This window comes from Mastigoproctus giganteus, chromosome 6, assembly GCF_048544385.1.
Source record: "Mastigoproctus giganteus isolate SK-2022 chromosome 6, ASM4854438v1, whole genome shotgun sequence".
In the NCBI taxonomy this organism is placed as follows: domain Eukaryota; kingdom Metazoa; phylum Arthropoda; class Arachnida; order Uropygi; family Thelyphonidae; genus Mastigoproctus; species Mastigoproctus giganteus.
The window spans coordinates 153,719,625-153,743,457 of NC_143580.1; the positions used below are offsets into that span (position 1 = coordinate 153,719,625).

The window sequence follows — 23,833 nt, forward strand, 5'->3', positions numbered from 1 at the left end:
GTGACCTGTCAAAATGGTTAACCAGATTTGTTAAACATGATTTTCCCTTTACAAAACCATGCTGTGTATTCCTACAGAATTCCATTTCTATCTAAATGATCCTGAATTCCACCCTTGATCATTGCCTCCATGATTTTCCCTACTACTGAAGTTAGACTGGCCGGTTGGTAATTTCCCGTTACACTCCTAGAACCGCCTTTACGTTCCAATTTACACCTATCCAACAGAATCTCTCCTGTCCAGTGATGCTCTCATAACTAGCCTTAATGGTTCAATGCATCACTTGCCACCTCCTTTAAGATTATAGAGTATATGCCATCAACCACAGGAGCCTTACTCGCCTATAAGTGTGAAAGTTCTCATTAAATAATCATTTGAAATTTCAACATCATTAATAACATTTTTTCAACTTCACTTCCGTAACATCTCATTGACACAAAGGGTTTTTTTATATGAATATCAATGTAAAGTAACTGTTGAGTTCATCTGCAACTTCAGCTATGTTATGTAATACTATCCCACGTCTATTACATAAGGGTCCAATCTGATTTGTCCTTCTGTTCTTTGCATTTATATATGTGAAAAATTCCTTAATTGCATTCTTTGCTCTCTTCTTTATTCCTTATCCCCACTCTTTGCTCTCTCCCAGACTCAGTGAAGATACTATAGTGAAAATTATACTTCGCTTAATAAAACGTCATTCTCCTTCAGAAAATGATGAACATAATTCAACCATGGAAAACCAACATAGAACAGAACATCGGTATTCCGCAAATTCTTTCCAAAATAAGAAATTGCCTGACTCCAATGAGATTTTAAAAGATGAACTTGAGTTTGAAATTAATGAAATACCTTTAACTATTTTTGCTAAAAAAGTTCACAGCCTAGAAAATATGGACTGAGATCTTCTACGATTATCTCAGTACAATAGAATCCGAAAGGGCGTTTTTTGCCACTAATCAAATACTGTATGTACCAAAATTAGATCCATTTTAAACAATCATACTATTGATTGCTTATGTTTCTTAAGAGCTCACTTTATTCGGACAGGTAGTGTGGATGCTTAAACATAGCTAAACTTTTCAGTAACAATATGTATTTTTTTTGTTTTAAGAATAACTGTATTTTAATGATTTTTTTCAGAATATTTATTATTGCAATAAAAGTTTATTTAAAACATGAATTCAAGTACAGCCAGTCCTCGAATAGCACGAAAGTTGTGTTCTTAGAAACCCTCGTGCAATGGAAAATCGTGCAATATAAACAACAGGCCATATGGGAAAAATCAGGTTAGGTGCTGACCACCCAAGATTGAACACACGTTTGTAACCAAAACATTACCAAACACAATAAATAATCGTAATAAAATATGTATTTTATTATGACTATTACGCAATAAAATATTGCTGATGCTGTTGCTTCTTTCGTAAGCAAACTTGTTTTTTGTTTGATTTTCTATCCAAACAGATGACAGCCATTCCATCTCTTCCAATTCTTTGTGTCTTGATCTAATGGATTTTAATTACACTTTGAGTTGTTCCTGCTATGAAAATTGTTTTTATTTTCTCTGCATTCTTTCTAATTCTCGGCGTTGCCTCATTTAGGCCTGTGGCATGTGCAGTATCACATGGTCTTTTCATTTCACTGAAAGCATTTCACAATTTCATATTTTTTCTCTATTGACATAGGCGGACTGGCCATAAGCCTTATCAGGGAAACCCCGGTGCCCGGAGGCCAGTGTGATTTTGGCCATAAACCATAGTATGAGGCCACTACAAATTTTCCCGGGTAAGAATTTTTGACCCAGTCCGCCTCTGTTTATCGATATTGCTTTTCTTTTTCTCTCTGAATCTGCAGTGTCTTCACCAGGACGCTTCTTTTTCACACCTTTTAAGTATTTTACTAATTTTTAGGGAATAAAGCACAATTACAAAATGAGGAGGCACACTTGATACACATAAACAAAGCTGTGCGATTGTAGCAACTGAATAAACAACACCGTAAAGGCAGAGATACACTATTAACACCTCACATTTTACTAAAGCACATTTCTAGGGGTTACTACCATAAAACAATAAAAACAATTTCCATTTGCGTTTCTGATAGTGGAATCTGTTATAAACTGGTAGTAAACTCGATCTAATGGCATTTGCGATAATACCGATAGCTGGAATTGTGTGGGGTTTTTACATTATTACGGTGAAATATGTTTCCCTTTCACTAATATAGAAAAACATAAATACATTTTCAGAATCTTCTCTTCATTCTTATCGTGTTGCATTCAGTTGGGGTGATTCCACATTCAGCTGCCATTTCTTGTAAACACAAAGACGAATCTTGCATAAGTGAATTCAGTTCGTGTTATATATGATATCGTTCCCCTATTTATAAATCGTGTATGTTCGAATTCATGTAGTGTAAACACGTCATATGAGAACTGACTGTAATTACAGTACTTGTTTTTTTCCTTACTCTATTGCACCTAATTGTCATCAAAATTTATTGAGAAAAATGTTTGTTTTTGGAATACCGGTTTCATGGTTTCATAAATTAAAAATACCGGTATTAAGATTTTGACCGGTATTGTAAGCCCTAGTTGTGGACCATCTTCTACTTTGGCTGCTTCCTTGGCAAGACAAGTGATTCATGAATGGCTAATCCAGAATCAGTCATCTAGTGGATTTGCCCACAATGGCCAACTGTGTCAATGCCATGCCCCTACTTTGATGGTTCGATAGCAGGATTCAGGCCGACAGAGGTGCAGGTATGGTGTCTGTTAGATCTGCCTTCCCATCCCCTAGTGCATTTATTGCTTGTCAGGGCTTCCCAGGGCCGTAAAACAAAATAAAAACTAATATGAATCTTGATAATCTAAATTCGTATTCTGGGACGACAACACAGTCCGTACTAGAGTGTTATGTCAACGAATCAGATAACGTAACATCAGCTGAGAGGTCCATAATCGAAATTAGGTCAAATCCAATACCTAGAATACCTGATAATCCATTCCACTGGTGAGAAACCTATATGGAAAATGTCACCCTTCTTTATTTAGAAGAGTTTGGCATGCTCTCCTGAATCTCCTAAATGGCTGTGTTCTGAGGATACCCTCTCTGAAATGAAGTGTGATAAACACTCAGAATAGTTCCTCCGAGCTATCTCTTTGGGGGGGTGCCAATTGTGGTAACACCCCCACAAGACACAACTCGCTCTGAGGAATTGTCTTAGAATGGGACCTCCCGAAGTGTCTAAAGAGGAAATCTGTTCTGAACTCAATCCACTGCAAGATGAATGTTTGTGCATAGGGATAAATATCTAGTCCCTCACTAGCAATCTCATCCTTAACTTCAATTTACCATTGTCTCCTAATTCAATCAGAGCCGAATATATTCACTGCTCGAGTGAGGCCATATATTCCAAATCCTCTCAAATTGCCTGTCACAGTGCCCTTGCATATGCACCCTTTGTGAAGCAAAAGACCGTGAAATTATTGTATGTTTAGGTCCTAATCTGCCAGGTATGCCAATTTAGGACCTAAACAAAGGAACTAAGCAAATCCTTAGCCATAATTATGAGAGCTTGTGGGACTCAGTGGAAGTCCCCATGGACTGGAGATGTGCAGATGTATCCCCTATTCACAAAGGGGGATCGAAGGGTGACACGAGTAATTACAGACCAGTTAGTTAACTTCTGTTCCGGGTAAAATAATGGAGGCACTGGTTAAAGGTGCATTGCAGGATCATCTAGGCAAGACCTGCAGCAATAATTCAGACACATCATGGGTTTGTTAAGGGAAAGTCTTGTCTGACAAATTTGATTGGATATTATAATGTGGTTACAAAGGAACTGGATGCAGAAAATAATTTTGATATCATATACTTGGATTTCAGGAAAGCTTTTTACACTGTTGCACATGGAAGATTACTGTTCAGATTGAAGCAGAATGGCATTAAGGGTAAGCTGCTACAATGGATTAAAGGGTGGTTGAATGGGAGAAGACAGAGGGTAGTAATCAATGGGTGCTGCTCTTCATGGACTAATGTTATTAGTGGAGTCCCACAGGGTTTGGTGTTGGGTCCACTGTTGTTTTGTATATTTATCAATGATATTGATGAAGATATATCAAGATTAGTGTCAAAGTTTGCAGATGATACAAAGGTTGGCAGGGTTTTTAATGACAGTAATGGCACTGTGCTACTGCAACAGGATCTAGAAAATTTGGGCATATGGGCTGAGAAGTGGCAACTGAAGTTTAACATTTACAAATACAAAGTACTGCATATGGGTAGAAGTAACCCAAGAGAAAAGTACCAACGTGTGGTACTACACTTAGGGTGGTAGAAAATAAAAAGGATCTGGGAGTAACTGCAGTCAGATATGAAGTTTTCTGAGCAGTGCAGACAGGCTGCAAGACAGTCATGGAGTTTTGTCAATGATATATGAGAATTTTTTTGCTAGCAGGGAAAAGGAGGTGATTATCCCTTTGTGTAAATAAGGCAATGGTCAGACCACGCCTTGAGTACTGCGTACAGGTCTTGTGGCCTCATTTTAGGAAGGATATAGATTTGCTTGGGCATATACAGAGAAGGGCAACAAGATTGGTGAGGGGAAAAGGGATCCCCTTACCAAGAGAGGCTTAAGTTTTGTAAATTGCAGTGGCTGGAGACTAGGCACCTGCAAGGTGATCTCATTGAAGTAGAAGGCCTTGAATGGGTTGAGCATGCTGAATTCTGCTGGGATTCTTCCACTTGCTGAGATTATGAACCTAAGGAGCCATAGATTCAAATTGAGGAAAGACAGTTGTAGAATAGATGTGCGGAAATTTGCCTCATGTCTGTATTACTGTATTACACCAGGAAGCAAGGTTAGCTGTGAAACCTGCAAATAGTAATAAACCTTCATTTCACCCATAAGGTTATAGGGAAGTGTTCCATCTGAACACAAGCCAAATTGACTACCACCTGAAGAGTTATTTACTCTCATCATATGGTATATATATTAAGCCCACAAACACCTGTCCAGAAAGACCATTCAGCTGCCATCCTATATAATTACCTCCTTCTATTAAAACCTAGTGTTAAAATAAAATTGCAGAACACTGAAGCACCTTGTGAAACACAAGAAAGAATGGATGTTTAGGTGAAGGAGATACCAGATAACTCATTCATGGAACTCTTTTTTTGGAGAAAGAAATGGACACAGGCACCATCCATACTTCGCCCAAAAGAAGAAAGAAATCCAAGGCTGGAAACCAAGCTCTCAACATTTCAGAAGCCAACTGATAGATCAACCAAGTAATGGATATATTCCTACAGCAGAATTGTGATGAATCTATATTCTCCACGACGAAGCATATGCTACAGAGGGAACGCTATAGAATTTCCTCTGTAGAGTTAGTGTTGGATTACATAAGAAATTACCAATCTCTGCAGTTTATTATATATTCAATTCCTTAAATGTAATATAAGCTTTATTAACGATAGATATACTGCTTATGCAGTGTTATGGATCCTCAGCCACATGACAATTAGTGGAAATGATTTGGCTGATAACACAGCAAAATCAGTAGCTCCCGCAGATAATCTTGTTGTATACCAGTCAAATAGCGTATAATAAAATATATCCACAGTGGCAAGACTCATGGGCAGGTAACAAAAATATATCAGATTAAGCTTGGGATCAGAAGATGGCAATGTAGTCTGTGTAAGAATTAAAGAGGAATTTGTTCTTGCTTGGCTCTGCATAGAATGCAGTCATCTATTGCATTCGATTCTGCTGATCCTCCCAACATTACCAACACAACTGACATTTTGTGACTTTGTCGTCATGCATAATGGCCTTTGTCTTTAATGCAGGGAAAAAAAAAAAAAAAAATCCAACTCAAAAGCCTAGAACATGGTGGCATTGAAGAAAAGGGGAACCATGCCTGATTTTAGCTTTCTTCATCCCCCCCCCAAGTTGGAATTGTCATTTTGGAAGAACCTCCTTTGGTATCCAGGTACAGTTTCAGAATTATATGATGAACCTGGCCTGCAAAATTATTCACCTGCATCCTCTGGTGGCAGGTTGTTGTTATTTGGTTTTTAGGAGCATTAGCAACTAAGGCCATATTGCTCCGAGGATATGCGGTGGTCATTCCCTGACCTTTCCACATCCTCCGTATTTAGTGGTCACGGACTCGAACCCTTGGTCTAATCAAGAAGCGTGTGCTACACACTGCTGCTTCAGCCCACCTGGCTGTGGAGGCACCTCTGGTGGAAGGACTCTTCATAATTGAGAACCTACAGAATATTGTGAAAATAGTTGCTGGTAAAAATTGCCTATACATTCCATTGGTAGTTTTTTTTTTTTTTTTTATTATTATTATTATTTTTTATGTACTTTGGACAGCCCAAACGTAGTTGGGAAACATTCTGTACCAGCAATGGTGACTATATTTATGATACAATATGCAGTGTACTCCATGAGCCATTAAAAGCCTAATTGTTGCACTATAATGACCTTGACCTTCACCTGCTGTTGTAGAAAATGTCTACATATCACAAGTAGTAAATGTGTTAATTACAAATGTTACCCTTGAGTGAATATAAGTGTCAGATCCAGGAAAGTTGATAATATATAAAGGATATTAAAATGTCCATGTTCATACTAGTGTCCACTTGGTGAAGTCGTGTAGCATGTAATTCATATTAAAAATTTATATTAAGAATACAATTCTTACTCTCAACAACAAAAGTTGTTCCTTTTAAAAAGGTGTCCATTAACAAAGGTTTTACTTTATACAGGGTGTCTCAAAAATATTGGTACAAACGTTTAGGGGAAGTAGGTAACATCTAAAGGAATATGAATCGCATAGGAACCCATAACCGAAAACGTCACGGGAAAGTAGTAGCAGAGGCACAAGAAGCAGAAATGACACAAGACATTAATTAGTGGCAAACATTTATTTGACATAATATTAACAATGGAGTACGAGACGGATGCAGTTCATGATGTTACAACAGATGCTCGAAGGTTCCACCATGAGACATAATGCATGCGTGACACCGACGCAGCATGGATTGGAGGACACGGTTGAACACACCTGGAGTTTCTTTGACAGTAGCAGCAGTGCGGACAAGTCTCGCCATGAGATCCATTTCCGTCTCCAAAGGCAATTCATACACGATAGATTTGAGCCCCCCCCCCCACACACACACACAGAAAGAAATCAAGGCTCGATAAATCAGGTGAGCATGGGGGGGGGGGGGGGGGGGGCAGGCAACGGGTCCACCACGGCCACAATCCATCGACGCCCAAAACGGCTGTTCAAATGGTCAAGAACACACCTTCCATAATGGGCAGGTGCCCCATCATGTTGAAACCAAATGTTGCATCTCACATTTGCTGGAACATTGTCAAGTAACCCTGGTAGAACTTGTTCAAGAAAGATCTGATATTTAGCGGAGTTCATGCAGGATGGTAACAGGTATGGGCCAACTAAGCAGTCACTGACCATACCTGCCCACACATTTATTGCGAAGTGATGTTGTGCCGCATGGGGTTGCACAGCATGTGGGCCCTCTGCTAATCCATACACTAGGTACATGTCTGCCAGCTCACAGTTCGTACACCGATGCATGCTCTTCATGTGGTGACTACTGCTTGAATGAGTAAACCAGAAATTTTCCCTCTTGCGAACTGATGAATAGCACCATGTACCGACTTACGGTGACGTTTCCGGTTATGGGTTCCTATGCGATTCACATTCCTTTAGATGTTACCTATCTCCCCTAAACGTTTGTAGCTGGGTGAGTAAAGTGCCTGCCTGGCAACCCAAAGGTCGCGGATTCGAATCCCGCCTCGGGCTTGGATCAAAGTACTGCAAAAACCTTGGGAGGTGCATTATGGCCACAGAAGCCGATACCCCAACAACTACCCAAAAAAAAAAAAAAAAACGTTTGTACCAATATTTTTGAGACACCCTGTATACAAATCAACCTGTAGTTTTCCTTATGCTTAAATTACCAGTCTCTCTCTCTCTCTGTATCCTTGGTTCACTTTTAATTATTTCTAATACTTTTATTATTTGTTCCTAACACTGCTCGCTTTCTTTTTTCACTAAGAACGTATCTATTTGTAATATTGAAAACATTTGAATAATATGGGTCGCATAACCCTGCAGTATTAAATATTAATATCCATTAATCATCCCAGCAAAGAATATAAAAATATTTTTTAATATTAATAATGGTCATAAAGAGATCACTTTTGTGAAAGTGCCATATTCATTGTATAGTTCATACTTAATTGTCTTTAATTGTTCTTTCAACAATTTCCATACACTGCCAGTTTAACATAAGGACAGTAAAAGTAGTTGTAACATGGTCTTTAATCAAATGATGTGAACTTATTGTATGATCTCTGTTAATCTGTTTTACAGAAGATAATCATTATTATTTCATATAACCAGCCTAAAAAGTAGCATTTTTTTTTTTTTTTTTTTATGAGCAGGTTAATGAGAAATCATGATAGAATGATTTTTATTATGATATTTAAAAAATCATAGTAAAAATTATCTATCATTTAAAATATTTGAAAAATGTTTCATTACCTGCTTAAAAATTTACTGATAGATTTCCAACTGTTCTTTTTATAGGTTTGGAAACAAAAGAAAGTATGGGAAGGTTTTATTAAATGCTGTCAAAGAACTAAACCACAGTCGTTCCAGGCGTTACTTCAGTTGCCTCATGCACAACTACGGAATGTATTTGAAGTAAGCCCTGATCTTAGAGAACCCTTATATCAGCATGTGGAATCCTTTACTGAACATCAGGTATGCAGATTGCTGTTTACTCTAATGGAACATATAACTTCATATATTGACCTCCTCCATGCCACTACCTGGCAGGATATTTCATTCTCTCTTCCTAAGCTGCCACATACTACAAAAGAACTTTCATGATAAGTTCTATAATTAACATGTTGTGCTAGGGAGATGGTTATAAAATAAATAATATAAACTGATACCCTGTGATATATTTTTGATACAGTTAGCATTAGTTACTAGCTTGTTACTTGTAAACTTTTGTTTCCAAACCTAGCTTGCATTAGTTATTAACTTGCATATGATGCAAGAAAGCAAGCTTATAGAGTATCAGCAAAAAAAAAACCACACTTCCCATTTCACTCATCCATTCGCTCCAAAAGTTTGCCCAGTTCTTTCTTGAATTTATTTAAGCTGTTAACTTCCACAACAACACATGGAAGTTTGTTCCAGCAATCACCTACCTGCTGGCTAAAGGCAAATTCCTGCACATCTATTCTAAAACTTTCTTTCCGCAATTTAAGTTTATGACCTTCAGGTTTTTAATCTGAGCAAGAGGAAGAATCCCATCAGCATTGAGTCTGCTCAAACCACGCAAGACCTTATACAACTCAATCAGATCACCTCACAGGTGCCTAGTCTCCAGATGCTGCAATTCGCAGAACTGAAGCTCTTCTTGGTAAGAGCACCCCTTTGTTCCCCTCACCAATCTTTTTGCCCTTCTCTTCACTCAGGCCCCGAGTGCCGAGCGTAGTGATTCAAGCGACCTTTCACCGAATTATCTAGTGTGGCAATTATTATAAATACCTTTATTTTTTTTGTGAGTGTTTGCAATTCCCTAAACTCTTACTCTATATGTTAATAACATTTAACGCATTAAAACTTACTAATACAAAAAGGAAAGTCACCTTTCTTTATATTAATCAATTACTAACCCTTTTTTTTTGCCCTGCTTGGTTACTAGGTGGCACCACTCCTGCCTCCACGTGGCAGGGCTGGAAACCTGGGAGGAAAAGCTCTCACCCCCAGGGTAAAAAGGAGCAAACACCGTGGATTTTGACAAGAAAGCCACAATCCTCCAACACAACCCAATCAATTCAAGAGCATGAAGAAATTAATAAGATTTCTTCTTATTAATTAACATGGCAAAAAGACAAAAAACCGATATATATGAGATACCGCACCAAAATATCTCATCATTCATTGTACTAGCGAACAGTTCACAGGAAAATTATCCTCTTTCCTGATACAAAAATGTTTGGAAAATATAGCAGGAACTCCAAAATCAATAAAAAGGTTAAAATCAGGCAACCTACTAAACAAGACAGCCAATATATGACAGTCAGAGCAACTGATGAAAACGTCCACTTTTGGCAAGATCTCGGTAATAGTTACACCCCATAATACTTTTAACACCTTGAAAGGAGTAATCTCTGAATGGGATCTCCTCAGTATAATAGAACAAGAAATATTACAAGAAATGAAAAACTAAGGAGTCATTCATGTTAAAAGAATAACAGTCAAAAAAGATTGAATAATTATCCAGAACAAAAATACCATTTTAACTTTTAATGCTCCAAGTCCATCACAGCACATGAAAGCAAGATACTTGCTTTGTCAAATCCAACCCTACATACGAAATCCTATCCAATGTTTTAAATGTCAAAAATACAGACATTCACAGACAACATCCAGAGGAATAGCAGTACGTGCCAAATGTGGTTCGCGAGATCCTAAATGCCCAAAATGTAGTGGAAATCACACCGCCTACTCTTGGAAATGCAAAAGATGGAAACAGGAAAGAAAAATCCAAAAATACAAACTACAACAAAGTCACATTCCAGGCAGCCAGAAAGATGTTACAACTAGTCAACACAAGTAGCACAAATAACCCAGAAACAACAGGGTCACAAACCGAAGTTACAATTGCACCAAATGAATTGCGGTTGGATTGGACATGCAAATGGCTCACGTATCCAAAACAGCGGAAACAAGACCATGGAGACCAGGCTGCAAACACCACTATCTCAGCAATTTCACAGCTACAGAAGACACCTCAATAACAGTGCATCATGTTGCCGAACAAATGGACATAGCAGGAAAAACACAAGAAGAAGAAGAAGAAGAACCCGTTCTAGAAATATTTCCCGAGAAAGATGTGGACACTGGAAAGCCATATTTCCCCAAAAAAGACAAATCATGGAGAGAAAAATATAAAACGTTAATGAGAAAAACAACCAGAAAAATCATCTAAAATAAAACAAAACAATGGGTAGTACCTTTATTCAATGGAATTGTTGTGGTTTCCGCAATAATATCGATTATGTCCAAGATTTAATTTATCAGTATCACCTGTTATGTGTCTTCTTACAAGATACATATCTAAAACCTGAGGATACAATTGTAATCAAAAAACTACACTATATATAGGTGAGATCAAATAAATAATTCTATAGCTCACTGAAGAGTAGCCATCCTTGTGAATTCTCACATACCTGTTCAAATAGTCCACCTACAAACCCCTCTTGAAGCAGTAACAGTACATATAGCAGCAAATAGTTTAATAACAATAATATCAATATATTTACCCCCAAACCAAGAAATAAGCAATGAAGACTTAGAAGAACTGATTGAATAAAAGAGGACAGTAAATAGAAAAGGTAATAGATGCCAAAAATCTAACCCTCCTGAATAGTGGAAAACACAACTTCCAGCAGGAACCAGCACAGCAGTTGATCTTACTTTATGCTCCCCATCATTATATCCTGTTTTAGAATGAACAGTTCATGAAGATCCATTACACACTGACCACTATCCCATTATTGCCACTTTAACAATAAACATCCCATGTCAATCCAGACAAAAACCCAAATGGGGAAGCTTCACAAAACAGACTGGGAAAAATTCAAAGCTCTAGCAGTAATCAAACAACAGAAAGTCTGACAACTAACCATTGACCAAGCAGTACAATATGAAATCGACCAAATTAGCCAAGCAGCAGAACCATCAATACCAAAAACATCCACCAAACTTCCTCTATTTCCAAAGCCTTGTTGGAATGAGGAATGTATTCAAATGAAACGAGATAGAAATAGAGCATGGAATATTTTTTGCAACAGTCCTATCACAGACAATCTAATACTTTTTTAAAAAATGAGAGCAAGAGCAAGATATGTCAGACAGGCATGCAAGAAAGCCTCCTGGATATGTTTTGCCTCAACAATAGATAGAACTACAAATACTAAAAAAGTTTGGGATAAAATAAGAAAAATGAACAATACATACCAAAATTTAGTACATCCAGTTATCACTTGGCAAGGGCAGGATATTGCTGATCCAAAACAAATAGCAAATGCCTTCCTTAGGTGAAACTTTTTCCAGAATATCTGCCACGACATCCTATCCACTGAAATTCCAGACATAAAAATAATCAAGAAAAATGCAATTTAAAATTCTCCACAAAATATATAGAACAATATAACCATCCACTTACCATAATGGAATTCCATAAGGTACTGTCACAAACAAAACAAAGTGCAGAAGGTCCAGATAGCATCAATCATATAATGATAAAGAAACTCGGTGAAGAATCATTACAGACTCTACTTTTTTTATACAACAGAATTTATATGGAGCATGAATTTCCTAACATGTGGCATCATGTGATTGTCCTTGCTTTCCCTAAACCTGGCAAAGATCCTACTAATCTGAACAGCTACCATCTAATAGCACTCACCCGCTGCCTAGGAATTTTAATGGGAAAGATCATAAATGCATAATCTTTTCCATTAATTGTGGTACCTAGAAAACCATAACCTTTTGTGCCCAGTGCAGTGTGGCTTCAGGAAACATAGATAAGCCTTGGATCTCCAAATTAAAATAGAAAACAACATACGAAATGCTTTCATTAGAAAAGAACATTTATTATTATTATTATTAGCTGTATGGTGCAAGGAAGCCTGAGGCTTATGCTGCACCAGCCAAAAAAAATTCCCGCATTACCCTGAGAGAGAGAGAGAGAGAGAGAGAGAGAGAGAGAGAGAGAGAGAGAGAGAGAGAGAGTCAGAGGTAGAAGGGAATCACCAAGAAAGCAAGAAAGAGAAGAATGATGATATCCAGCTCAGGACCCTAATGATATGCTTTGATATTGAAAAAGCATATGATACAGCTGGCACTATGGCATTCTCCAGGACATACATAACTTAAAGCTAAGTGGACATCTCCCTATTTTCATCCAGAACATTTTACAGCATCGAACCTTCCAAGTACGAATACAAACAACACTCTCAAAAGTTTTCAAGCAAGGAGTACCACAGGGATCAGTCCTGAGTGACACCCTGTTTTGCAATAAAAATAAACTCAATAACCCAACAGGTATTATCTACCATAAATACAGTTCTTTATGTAGGTGATTTCAGTATCTCTTTCCAATCACAAAACATGAGAATAATAGAACGCCAATTACAAGGAGTGATAAACAAGGTCAGCAATTGAGCTCAGGAAAGTGGTTTCACGATCTGCACACGAAAAACAGTAAATGTGCATTTCTGTAGGAAAAGAAACCTTCATTTAGATCCAGAATTAAAGCTTAATGGACAATTAATCCCAATCAAGCCAACTACAAAATTTCTTGGACTTATTCTTGATAAAAACCTAACATTTGTAGAACATATAAACAACTACGAACAAATTGCCTCAAGAAACTAAACATTTTGAGAGTTTTATCATCAACAACAACCTGGGGTGCAGATAGAGTTACTTTATTGGGATTATACAGAGCCCTCATAAGATCTAGACTGGACTATGGAGCCCCCATGTACAACTTAGCCAAACCGAATGCCCTGAGATGGCTAGATCCAGTGCATCACAGCACTTTACGAATATTATTAAGAGTATATTGCATATCACCACCATTCCAGGTGATATGCAATATGTGCAGAGTCTCATGAACTACCACTACAACTCCGGAGACAAACTTGCTGTTATACTACGCTGCAAAGATAAACTCAATACATGACTATCCGACATGGACAAGCCTATATGAACCAAGTTTGGAAAACTTATATAGAGCACATCCACATGCCAACAAACCAGCAGGCATACATTTAAGATTCATTTAATTTCAATACATTTCAATTCAGCAACGTAATATAAATCTCAATCAGATAGCAATATATTCTCAAGTTTCATATCCACCTTGGTATACTATTCAAACGATATGTGATCTCCATTTGTATAATTGGAACAAGGATTTTCTACCTAAACAAAATTTCCAGCAAGTTCACACTGCCTACAGAGACTAACATTGCAATTCTATCTTAATATACACAGATGGTTCCAAAACAGAAACCAAAGTAGGAATAGCAGCCACGTTCCCAAATGTCATCATCTCCCATTACACCCAACTGAGTGCAGCTGAACTGGAGGCTGTACAACTAGCCATGAACCATATGTGGCTAACCAACATCGCCAACGGTATAATTTTCACAGATTCATTCAATGCCTTGCAAGCCTTAAAGAATAACAGAAATACCCATCCAACTGTATGGAAAATCAAAAATATCCTTAAAACTTGCAAAAAAAAACCAAAACATAAGTTTCTGCTGGGTTTCCGGATATGTTGGAATAGATGGTAATGAACAGGCAGACCAAGCAGAAAACAAGCGGAAAGCCTGATCAACCAAACCATAAAAATACCATATCTAGACTATAAAATTACAATCTGAAATAGTGGCGAAAAACAGTGGCAGCAAAAATGGCAGGAGCAATTACAATCCGAAATAGCGGTGAAAAACAGTGGCAGCAAAAATGGCAGGAACAATTACAATCCGAAATAATGGCAAAAAACAGTGGCAAAAAAAATGACAGGAGCAAGCCAGTAACAAATTATTTCAAATAAAACCACTGTTACAACAATGGAAAACCAGTACAGATCTAAAAGACAGGAATTATATTAAGCAGATTAACACATTTCTGCTGGGGCATTTATTTAACATGAAGCCTAAGAGACAGATAGACTCATGACTTTTATTTCACAAATGACGACTGTGTTTTTTTAATAATTTGGTTCATTTAAGTGACAGATAACACAGTATGTGCAAGAAAAACGGGTTGTCATTTGTTTTTCATAAAAATTTAATAGCTACCAACTGGTGTTTTGCCTTGCCATGTGGGGCCTCAGTATTGTCAATGAACGGGGATAAGCACCAGTGAGTTGCCAATGCACACTCTCGAATTACTTCCTGGTACCACCACAAGCATTGTTATCCAATTTGTTCGTACTCTGTGAGACTGGCAATAGTTATTGCCTCCATATTGACTTCATTTCAAATACTTGCACGTGTGGAGAACGTTTTCATTTATCACTATAATCTAGAGATTGAGGTGAACTCTTTAGATGTTTTGAATTTTCGTTTATCGTATTTCGTATTTATAGATACATATTTCTAAAAAGTTTTGAAATGAACCCTTCCTCTTTTTATGGAAAACAAGCTAAAGATGAATGTTTGATGAACAGAAGTGATAATGATGATTCAGATGTACCTCTTTTGAAAGAAAAAGGTGCCCAGAAACATAATGAAAATCATCCAGGGACATCAAGAACAGAGTTGGACTTGCAGACAAAAGAGAAGCCACAATATTTCTTTAGTGATGATCTGACGGCGGGTCAGAATTAGATTATTTAGACATACATTCTAATTATAGTGATGGTGATGATAAGATCCAAACAGAAGAAAAATCTGATGAAAGTGATGAATATCATGAAATCAGTGATGAAAATAATGACCCAAAGTCTCAAGTAATCTCCAATGCATCTAAGTCTGAAAATGTGATTTGGCAAGAGGTAGGAAAAACTAAAATTTCAATTAATGAATATAATAAAGATGCTGAAATCCTTGTTATACTGATTTGAACCAACCTTACCACATATACAAACTGTTTCTAACCGACGATATCCTTCATATGATGGTGACTTCTTGTCATCAGCAGCTAGTAATATACAAATATAAGAAAGCTGATATACAAATATAAGAAAGCAAACACCCAAATATAAGAAAGCTGATTTGAGACCAACCACTGAACTGGAAATGGAAAAATTTCTTGGAATATTATTGATAATGGGAATTTCTCATGTCCCAGATATAAGATTAAACTGGTAAAAAAAAAAAAAATTTATACTTGAATAATTTCCTAGATCTGCTGAAATATTGGCATTTCTCTGGCAATGAAACTGCCAATGGACAAGACCATCTCAACAAAATCAGGATTTTATTAGATAAAGCCAATAGGAATTTTGAAAGCATGTTAAAGCCAGGAAAAAACTTGGTCATTGATGAATGAAATGTTGGCCCCTTGGCATGGAAGGCTACTCTTTTGCCAGTATATCCCTAACAAATTTCGTATATATGGTATCAAATTTTATAAGTTATGTTTGCCCAAGGAATATACTCATGAAATCTTTATTTATATTGAAAAGGGCGATTCAGTGGAAGGTAAAGGACATTCCCATTCTATCTCAATGAAACTGATGGCTAATCTGCTCAATGAAGGTCCTGTTCTTTATTTGAATAACTTTTACACTAGTTTCCCTCTAGTGCAAGAGTTATTAGAAAAGAAAAGCTTTCTCTGTGGGACTCTAACACAATCGAAAAGGAATACCTTGGAATATTACAGGGAAAAAATGAAGCGGGGAGACATAATCACTCTTGAGAATAACGAAGGAGTGAAAATCATGAAATGGGTCAATAAAACACCAGTAATGATGCTAAACATGCAAAACTCATCAGTGTAAAATTGAGACAGGAAAGAACAATAGAAAGGGAGAAAAAATCAAGAAATCCAATGTTATTATCAGCTACAATCAAGCAAAGAAGTAAGCAGATTTATTTGACAAAATGGCGTTGTATTATAGTAGCCTGTATAAAACCCAAAAATGGTATAAAAAAGCTGCAGTGGAGATCATCTTTGGTACCATGTGCTAGTCAATGCATGGGCGGTACAGAGTAAATTTGGACTAATAATAGTCTATCCATCCTTCAATTCCGAGAAAGTATAATATACAGTCTATTGAATAGTGAGTCTACTACAAAAGTAACAAAGGCACCAGACATAATTCATACATTTTGTAAAATGGAAGGTCAAGCAAGGAAAGTTAGGAAATGTTGCAGGGAATGTTACAAGGAAATTTCTGAAAAAAGAAGGAAAGAAAGATGTAGACCGCAAGGCAATAAAAATTAAAACATTTTGTCAAGATTGTGAAAATCAACCTGCTTTGTGTCTAGCATGCTTCAACATAATTCACTGTAAACAAAAATAATTATATTTGAAATAAAAACTGTCAACTATTGGTTCCTTTTTCTATTCCAATGTGGGGTATATGATTTTATATACCCCACAAAAACCTCAATAAATAAAAAATATTGATCTTGGACTGACACTTGGTAGATAAATATATATGGAGGACTGGCGAATCCGATGAAATGCTTAAACACTGGGCACGTAATGCCAAAACTGAATATAAGACTTGTAGCACAATGAGACACCCTTGGGTCACAACATCCGATGATAGTTAGCCACAGTGACCCACCAGTGGATCACTTTGCCCAGTGGACATTAGAGCAGTGATCCACGAGTGGGTTGCCCCAATGTGAACGGGTTAAGAATAGGTTGTTTGTTTTGTTGTTGTTGTTTTGGAGCATTAGCAACTAAGGCCATGTTGCTCCGGGGATATGCGGTGGTCATTCCCTGGCCTTTTTCCGCATCCTCCGTATTTGGTGGTCACGGACTCAAAACACCCCCCCCCCCCCGGTCTAGGGTATAATCACCTACTTATCCCTGCAGGAGCAGCGTGTGCTACGCACTGCTGCTCCTGCCCACCTGGCTACGGAGGTGCTGTTAAGAATAGAACACACCAATGTTATCTGCTCTGAGTTGAATCTCCACCACGGTGCTTTGACTGTCAAACAATACTAACAGTCCAACGTATCCTACTTGACTGCCATAAAATTACATGAGAATGTCAAATTACATTGACGTCCTCAAAAGCAACTACTTCATTACAAGCAGTATTAGCATATAGACCCAATATATCAGAAGTTTTCCAGTTTCTGAAACTTATAAATTGTTATAATTTAATATAATCATAACAGAAGACATCAGATAAAGATCCAAAAAACATAAGTTTCGGCGCATTATGGCCAAGGAAGCTGATGCACCAGAAAAATACCCAAAACAACCAACCAACAAAATCTCTGCACTTGCTCTAGCAACTCCACATCCATCCTAAAATGAAGTTCCCAGACCTGTATGCAGTATTCAAGGTATGGCCTGACCATTGCCTTATATAAAGGTATAATCACCTACTTATCCCTGCTGGCAAAATTCCTCTATATCATTCACAAGACCCATGACCTGCTCTGGCTGCACTGCTCAGAAAACTTCATATCTGACTGCACAATTACCCCAGGTCTTTTTCATTTTATACCACTCTAAGTGCAGTACCGCACAGCTGGTAATTACTGCTTCCTATATGCAGTACTTTGCATTTGTTATTTGTAAATATTAAATTTCAATTGCCATTTTTCAGCCCATCTGTGTAATTTTTCTAGATCTTATTGCAGCAGCAGCATATCTTCATTACTGTCATTAACCACCCTGCAAACTTGGACATTAAGTCTGATATAGCTTCATCAATATCATTGATAAATATGCAAAACAACAGAGGACCCAACACCGAACTCTGAGGGACTCCACTAATAACATTAGTCCGCAAAGAGCAGTGTCTATTGATCACCACTCTGTCTTCTCCCACTCAACCATCCTTTTATCCATTGTAGAAACTTGCCTTTAATGCCATACTGCTCCAATTTGTACAGTAGTCTTCCATGTGCAACAGTATCAGAAGTTTTCCTGAAATCCAAGTATATGATATCAAAATTATTTTTTGCATCCAGTTCCTTTGTGACCACATCATAGTATCCAATCAAATTGGCCTTTCCCTTAACAAACCCATGCTGTGGCTGAATTATTACTGCAGTCTTGGCTAGATGATCCTGCAATTATTATTATTTTATTATTATTATTATTATTAGCCATATGGTACAAGGAAGCTTGAGGCTTATGCTGCACCAGTTAAAAAAAAAAAATTTCTGAATCACCCTGTGTGAGAGAGTGAGTGAGTGAGTGTCAGAAGTAAAGAAGAATCACCAAGAAAGAGAAGAATGATGATTGGCATACCCAGCTCAGGACACTGGGTGTGCCAAGCCCATACTCACCAGATTTGAGCCCCTGATGATATGCTTCTTTAACCAGTGACTCCATTACTTTCCCCAGAACAGAAGTTAAACTTATCTGTAATTACTCATGTCATGCTTTGATTTTTTTGAATTGGGATACATTTGCAAATCTCCGGTGAGTGGGGATCTCCCTTGAGTCTAAGGATGCTCCCATAATTGTCGATAATTATTTAGTTACTTCCTTTGCCACCTCCTTTAATATAACTGGATAGATCCCATCCACTCCAGGTGACTTTCTTATGTTTAACTTCAACAATTTCTCTTCAACTTAGCTTCCTGTTATTACAAAATCATATAGCTCCCTGTTAGAGTTTAATAAACTTCTGTCTTCCACTTTCCTACAGAATTCCTCATGTGGGAATGTAGATTCAAAATACTCATTCAGTGGTCAGCTATCTGAGCAAGATCATCTGCAATAGAACCATTGATATCAAGTGGACCAAACTGATTCATCTCCTTCCTTCTAGAGTTTACATAACTAAAGAACTCTTTGCTGTTTTTCTTTGCATTCTTTGCCAAAGATTTCTCGTAATCTACCTTCACACCTTTGTCTGCCTAACCTCCTTTGTGATTTGATTACTGACTAGTTTATAACTATAATAGGCTTCTGTGCGATCTGATAAATTAAATTAAAACAAATTCATCCCATGCATTTTTATTCTCTTCCACGACTCTCCTTAGTTCATCTGACATCCATTTAGGCCAAAATCTTGAACAGTATTTCTTAGTTGGTATGAAAAGCCTAGTAGCTTCCAAGAATACTTCCCATTTAGAATTTGCTGTTGGTAACATCATCAGTTGGTCCCCCCAGTATAGAATTTAAAAACTGTCTGAGGCCACCATAGTCACATTTATGTAAGCAAAACCCCTTCCTTTTATATCTTTAAGTAAATCCGACATGAGTACACTGTGATCACCTAGTGGTTCCTTTATCTGCAGATTCTTAATGCATGAGTAATCCCTGCTGATAATCAGATCAAGAGTATTACTCACTCTGGTTGCCTCTTGCACATACTGCTGTAGGAAACAGTCATCCAGTGACCAATCCACAATTTACAGTCAATATCTGGAAAGTCAACATCCCCCATTACAAGATATTCTGGTTTACTGGCCCACTCTCTTTCTCTGTATAGTTGATTGTACTCATCAGAGTCGTTAGGCTTATAACACACTCCTACTCTCATTTTTTGCTTTCCCAGTGCTTATGTCAAACTGACTCAATATTGCAATGGTCACCAATGTCAACTAGATGCACTGCCTTAGATTTTGTGTGTTTTCTAACTAACAGCATAACCCCTCCTCCCTTTCCAACCTGGCATTCTTTTTTGTATGAATTGTACTCTCCAAATTCAAATTCTGCATTCATTGTATTCAAGTGGCACCACGAGTGTGATTTTCCAACAATATCTGCCTTTGATGTCTTGACCAACACTTCAAATTTATCAAATTTATTTATTATACAACTAGCATCGGTGTACATGACCTGTTCTTACTCTTAGTTACCCCGACACAGCCCATGTATTTCTTTGTTCCGTGATGACTCTCAGTAGTTTTTGAAATCCCTAGACCTTGCTTTCTGGGCTACTGCTCATTAAAATAGAAGCAATGCAAGAATTGCTTTTGCCTCTGCCTGCAGCTACTGTTAACCTCTTAGTCGGTAATCCCCCCCTCCACATCTAGTTTTTCCAACCCGCCTAACATTGCCTCGATAGCATCAGCAAATATTCTTGCACCCTTTCTATTAAAGTGCATTCCATCCCTGTAGAAACAGTCTCTCCTGTTAGCAAGAATAGATCACACTGAAAGAAATTCTATCCCTTGAGCCTTGCACAATCTCTCCAGGGTAGAATTGATTGAAAGGCACTCATCATATACTCTTTTATCGTCTCTGAGCAGAATTGCAGACACTTTCAAATTTAACCCTAACTCGCAACTTTTTTTCAACATTGACCTGTACTTGCTAAGTAAATCTGCAGATCTCCTACACTTAATGTCATTAGTGCCAATGTGTACAAAGATATCACCTTTTGTGCCCTTAAAAGATATCTGCCTACCATGTCATCAACTTTTTCCCCTGGCAGACATACCCTGGTCCTGTTCCACCTATCCTTTTTGCACAATATATTTCCCGTTTCCCTGACAATAGAGTCACTGACAACAACTAGTTCCCTTGGGACCAGCATATTCTGCCTTGGGGATTGCTGCTGTTAAGGGTAAGGCTAATGATATTGGCCTTACCCTTAACAAGCTCTGGCATTGATTTGGGGGCAGCTGAGAGCTTGATGGGCCACAATTTAATTCCTTTGAGGGCAATCACCCTGTTTTTCAAGCTCTCGTAAAGGCCTGAGTTGGTGCCTAACTTCCCCAGATTCCTTACATCGAGCACACAAAAAGACATCCCCTTTGGCAGTATCATGTCTCGTTCCTGATAGCCCACAAACATCAAACAAGCAGTACATTTCAAAAGGGCTGTGATTCCGAGGACAACTATCCCCTCTTAGTTCTTCACTGAGCCACAGCACTTAAGAATTCTGTAGCTGGTGTTTGAGAAACACTGAGAAATTTTCAACTCATCAAGTACCAAATCAAAACATTTCCTGCTCTGAAGAGACAGCCTAGAGAAACTGGTACACTAAATGCATTGTGAGTAAATGCTGGTAGAGAAATTTTGACCACCTGTAAAATTTGAAGAAAAAAAAAAAATAACTTTTATGTTTGTATTCCAGGACAACCATATGGTTAGCAGAGTTCACAATATAAGAATACATCAAACAATACCATATTTAGTAGTCATGGACTGTGGTCACTGAAAGCATGCATACTTGTGTGTGTGCCTGACCACTTGGCTACAGTGGCCTTAATACTTCCTGATGTACAAGTATCGCATACCAGAAGGGCATCAGTTGCATAACCTGATGCCCTAAAGACATTACATGAACAGCAGTGTACCCATTTCACAGTATGTATGTACAAGAATTGGTGGCTCATTTTACAATATACTCATGATCCTTCAGTTCCGCCTATCCTTTTTGCACAATATATTTCTCGTTTCCCTGACAATGGAGTCACTGACAACAACTAGTTCCTGTGGGACCAGCACATTCTGCCTTGGGGATTGCTGCTGCTGTTAATGGCAAGGCTTGTTACCCTTAACAAGCTCTGGCATTGATTTGGGGGCAGCTGAGAGCTCTCAGCTATGTTCTTATGACTCATGTTTTACAAGAAATGGAATTCTCAAAGCTTACACTTTGGGCCAAAGGAAACCCATGTACGATTGTCAGTACTCATTATCAATATACCTTTTCTTTAATTTTGGTATTGGGTTCTTGGGGACAATCTTATTGTTTCTAGTTTTTTACCAGCAAGACTTTCCAGAATAGCAGAGTTATATTTTCTGTGGAATAATTTACGGGAACTATCAGGAGATGATGTGGTTTATGCAAAACAGTTCACAGCAAACTTTCCCCATTATTTTCTTACTTCTTAAATATGGAATACAATAACTGGTGGCTTGGTCAGAACATATCCATATGATGGACTCCAAGTTCACCCTCCCTCACATCATTTGATTACCTTGTTGCACACATGAAATCTGTGTTTATTCTATGCATATTGCCATGCAGAGTGAATTGAGAAATAACATTTTGGAAACTGGCAAAACCATTAACAATAGCCCGGCCAGGATATGCACACCAGGGAATCATAGTTATGTCTACTAACTCGGAAGTAAAGACTTTTGAGATGTATGTTTATATAAGAACTTTATATCTTACTTTTAGCTATATATGCACTTACATTTGTTCCATCAAGTTTTGAAGTACCCTGTATATATGATGCACCCTCCAATGGGTTAAGGCTGTGTGAACATCTGCATTACATTTACAAGGAGATATTTGGCCATGGGTTTAGATGTTGAAAAGGCTTTTGATGCTGCCTACTGATGTGCTATTCATCAAAACCTTCATAGCTTTGTTTGCATTGCCAATTCATCCAAAGCACCACACATATCTGATGAATCAGGTTTGCTATCAGAATGTTTTATTTAAACTGTCTGTCCAATAGGAAGATATTCATTTCAGTTTAAATTAGAATACCTGCAGTGGTATCCAAGTAAAATATTTGTGAGCGTTAGTTTTGGAGTGGTCCTTATACTTAGATTTTAGAGAGGCTTTTGACATATCCTACATGAGCATCTTAAGCATTATTTGGAGATGTGTGGCATTTGAGTGTATGTTGCGACATTGGATAAATGGATGGTTAACTGGTAAACAAAACATGGGTTTTAAATGGTCAAGGCTCAAAAGTGTTATTAATGGATTCTATCATGTTTCTAGGACCCTTGTTGTTTCTAATTTTTATTAATGTATTACTGATCGTATTACAATTTTGATGTGAAAATCTGCTGTAATATCAAGCTGGGCAGGGATTTTAAAAAATTAAAAGAAAAAATGTTTTGTTTATACGTTGGCACCACCACCACCACTAGATCACAAGTTCATAATTAATAATTTCATTAGTAAATACAATCATTAACTATATTTAGCAGTCATGCAAACTTGAATTCACTGCATCCTTGCACTTGACCACCCAAATATATTGGGGTTCCAGTAAGACCTCGATAATTATTTAGGTTTGAAATAGTGTAAAAATGGCAGTTATGCACTAACACTGGTAAATGTAAAGTTCAGCTTCTCAGTTATAGTAATCCTAAATTAAATTTTCAACTGAGGTT

General features: G+C 37.6%; 1 protein-coding gene across 1 annotated transcript in view; it reads left to right on the forward strand.

The window, feature by feature from the left end:
* Sym (symplekin scaffold protein) overlaps positions 1–23,833 on the forward strand; it is a 662,620-nt gene that overhangs the window by 618,249 nt on the left and 20,538 nt on the right. Inside the window, exon 30 of the mRNA XM_090376545.1 lies at positions 8,639–8,815. Coding sequence (XP_090232671.1) covers positions 8,639–8,815 — 177 coding nt within the window. The remainder of the gene's footprint in view (positions 1–8,638; positions 8,816–23,833) is intronic.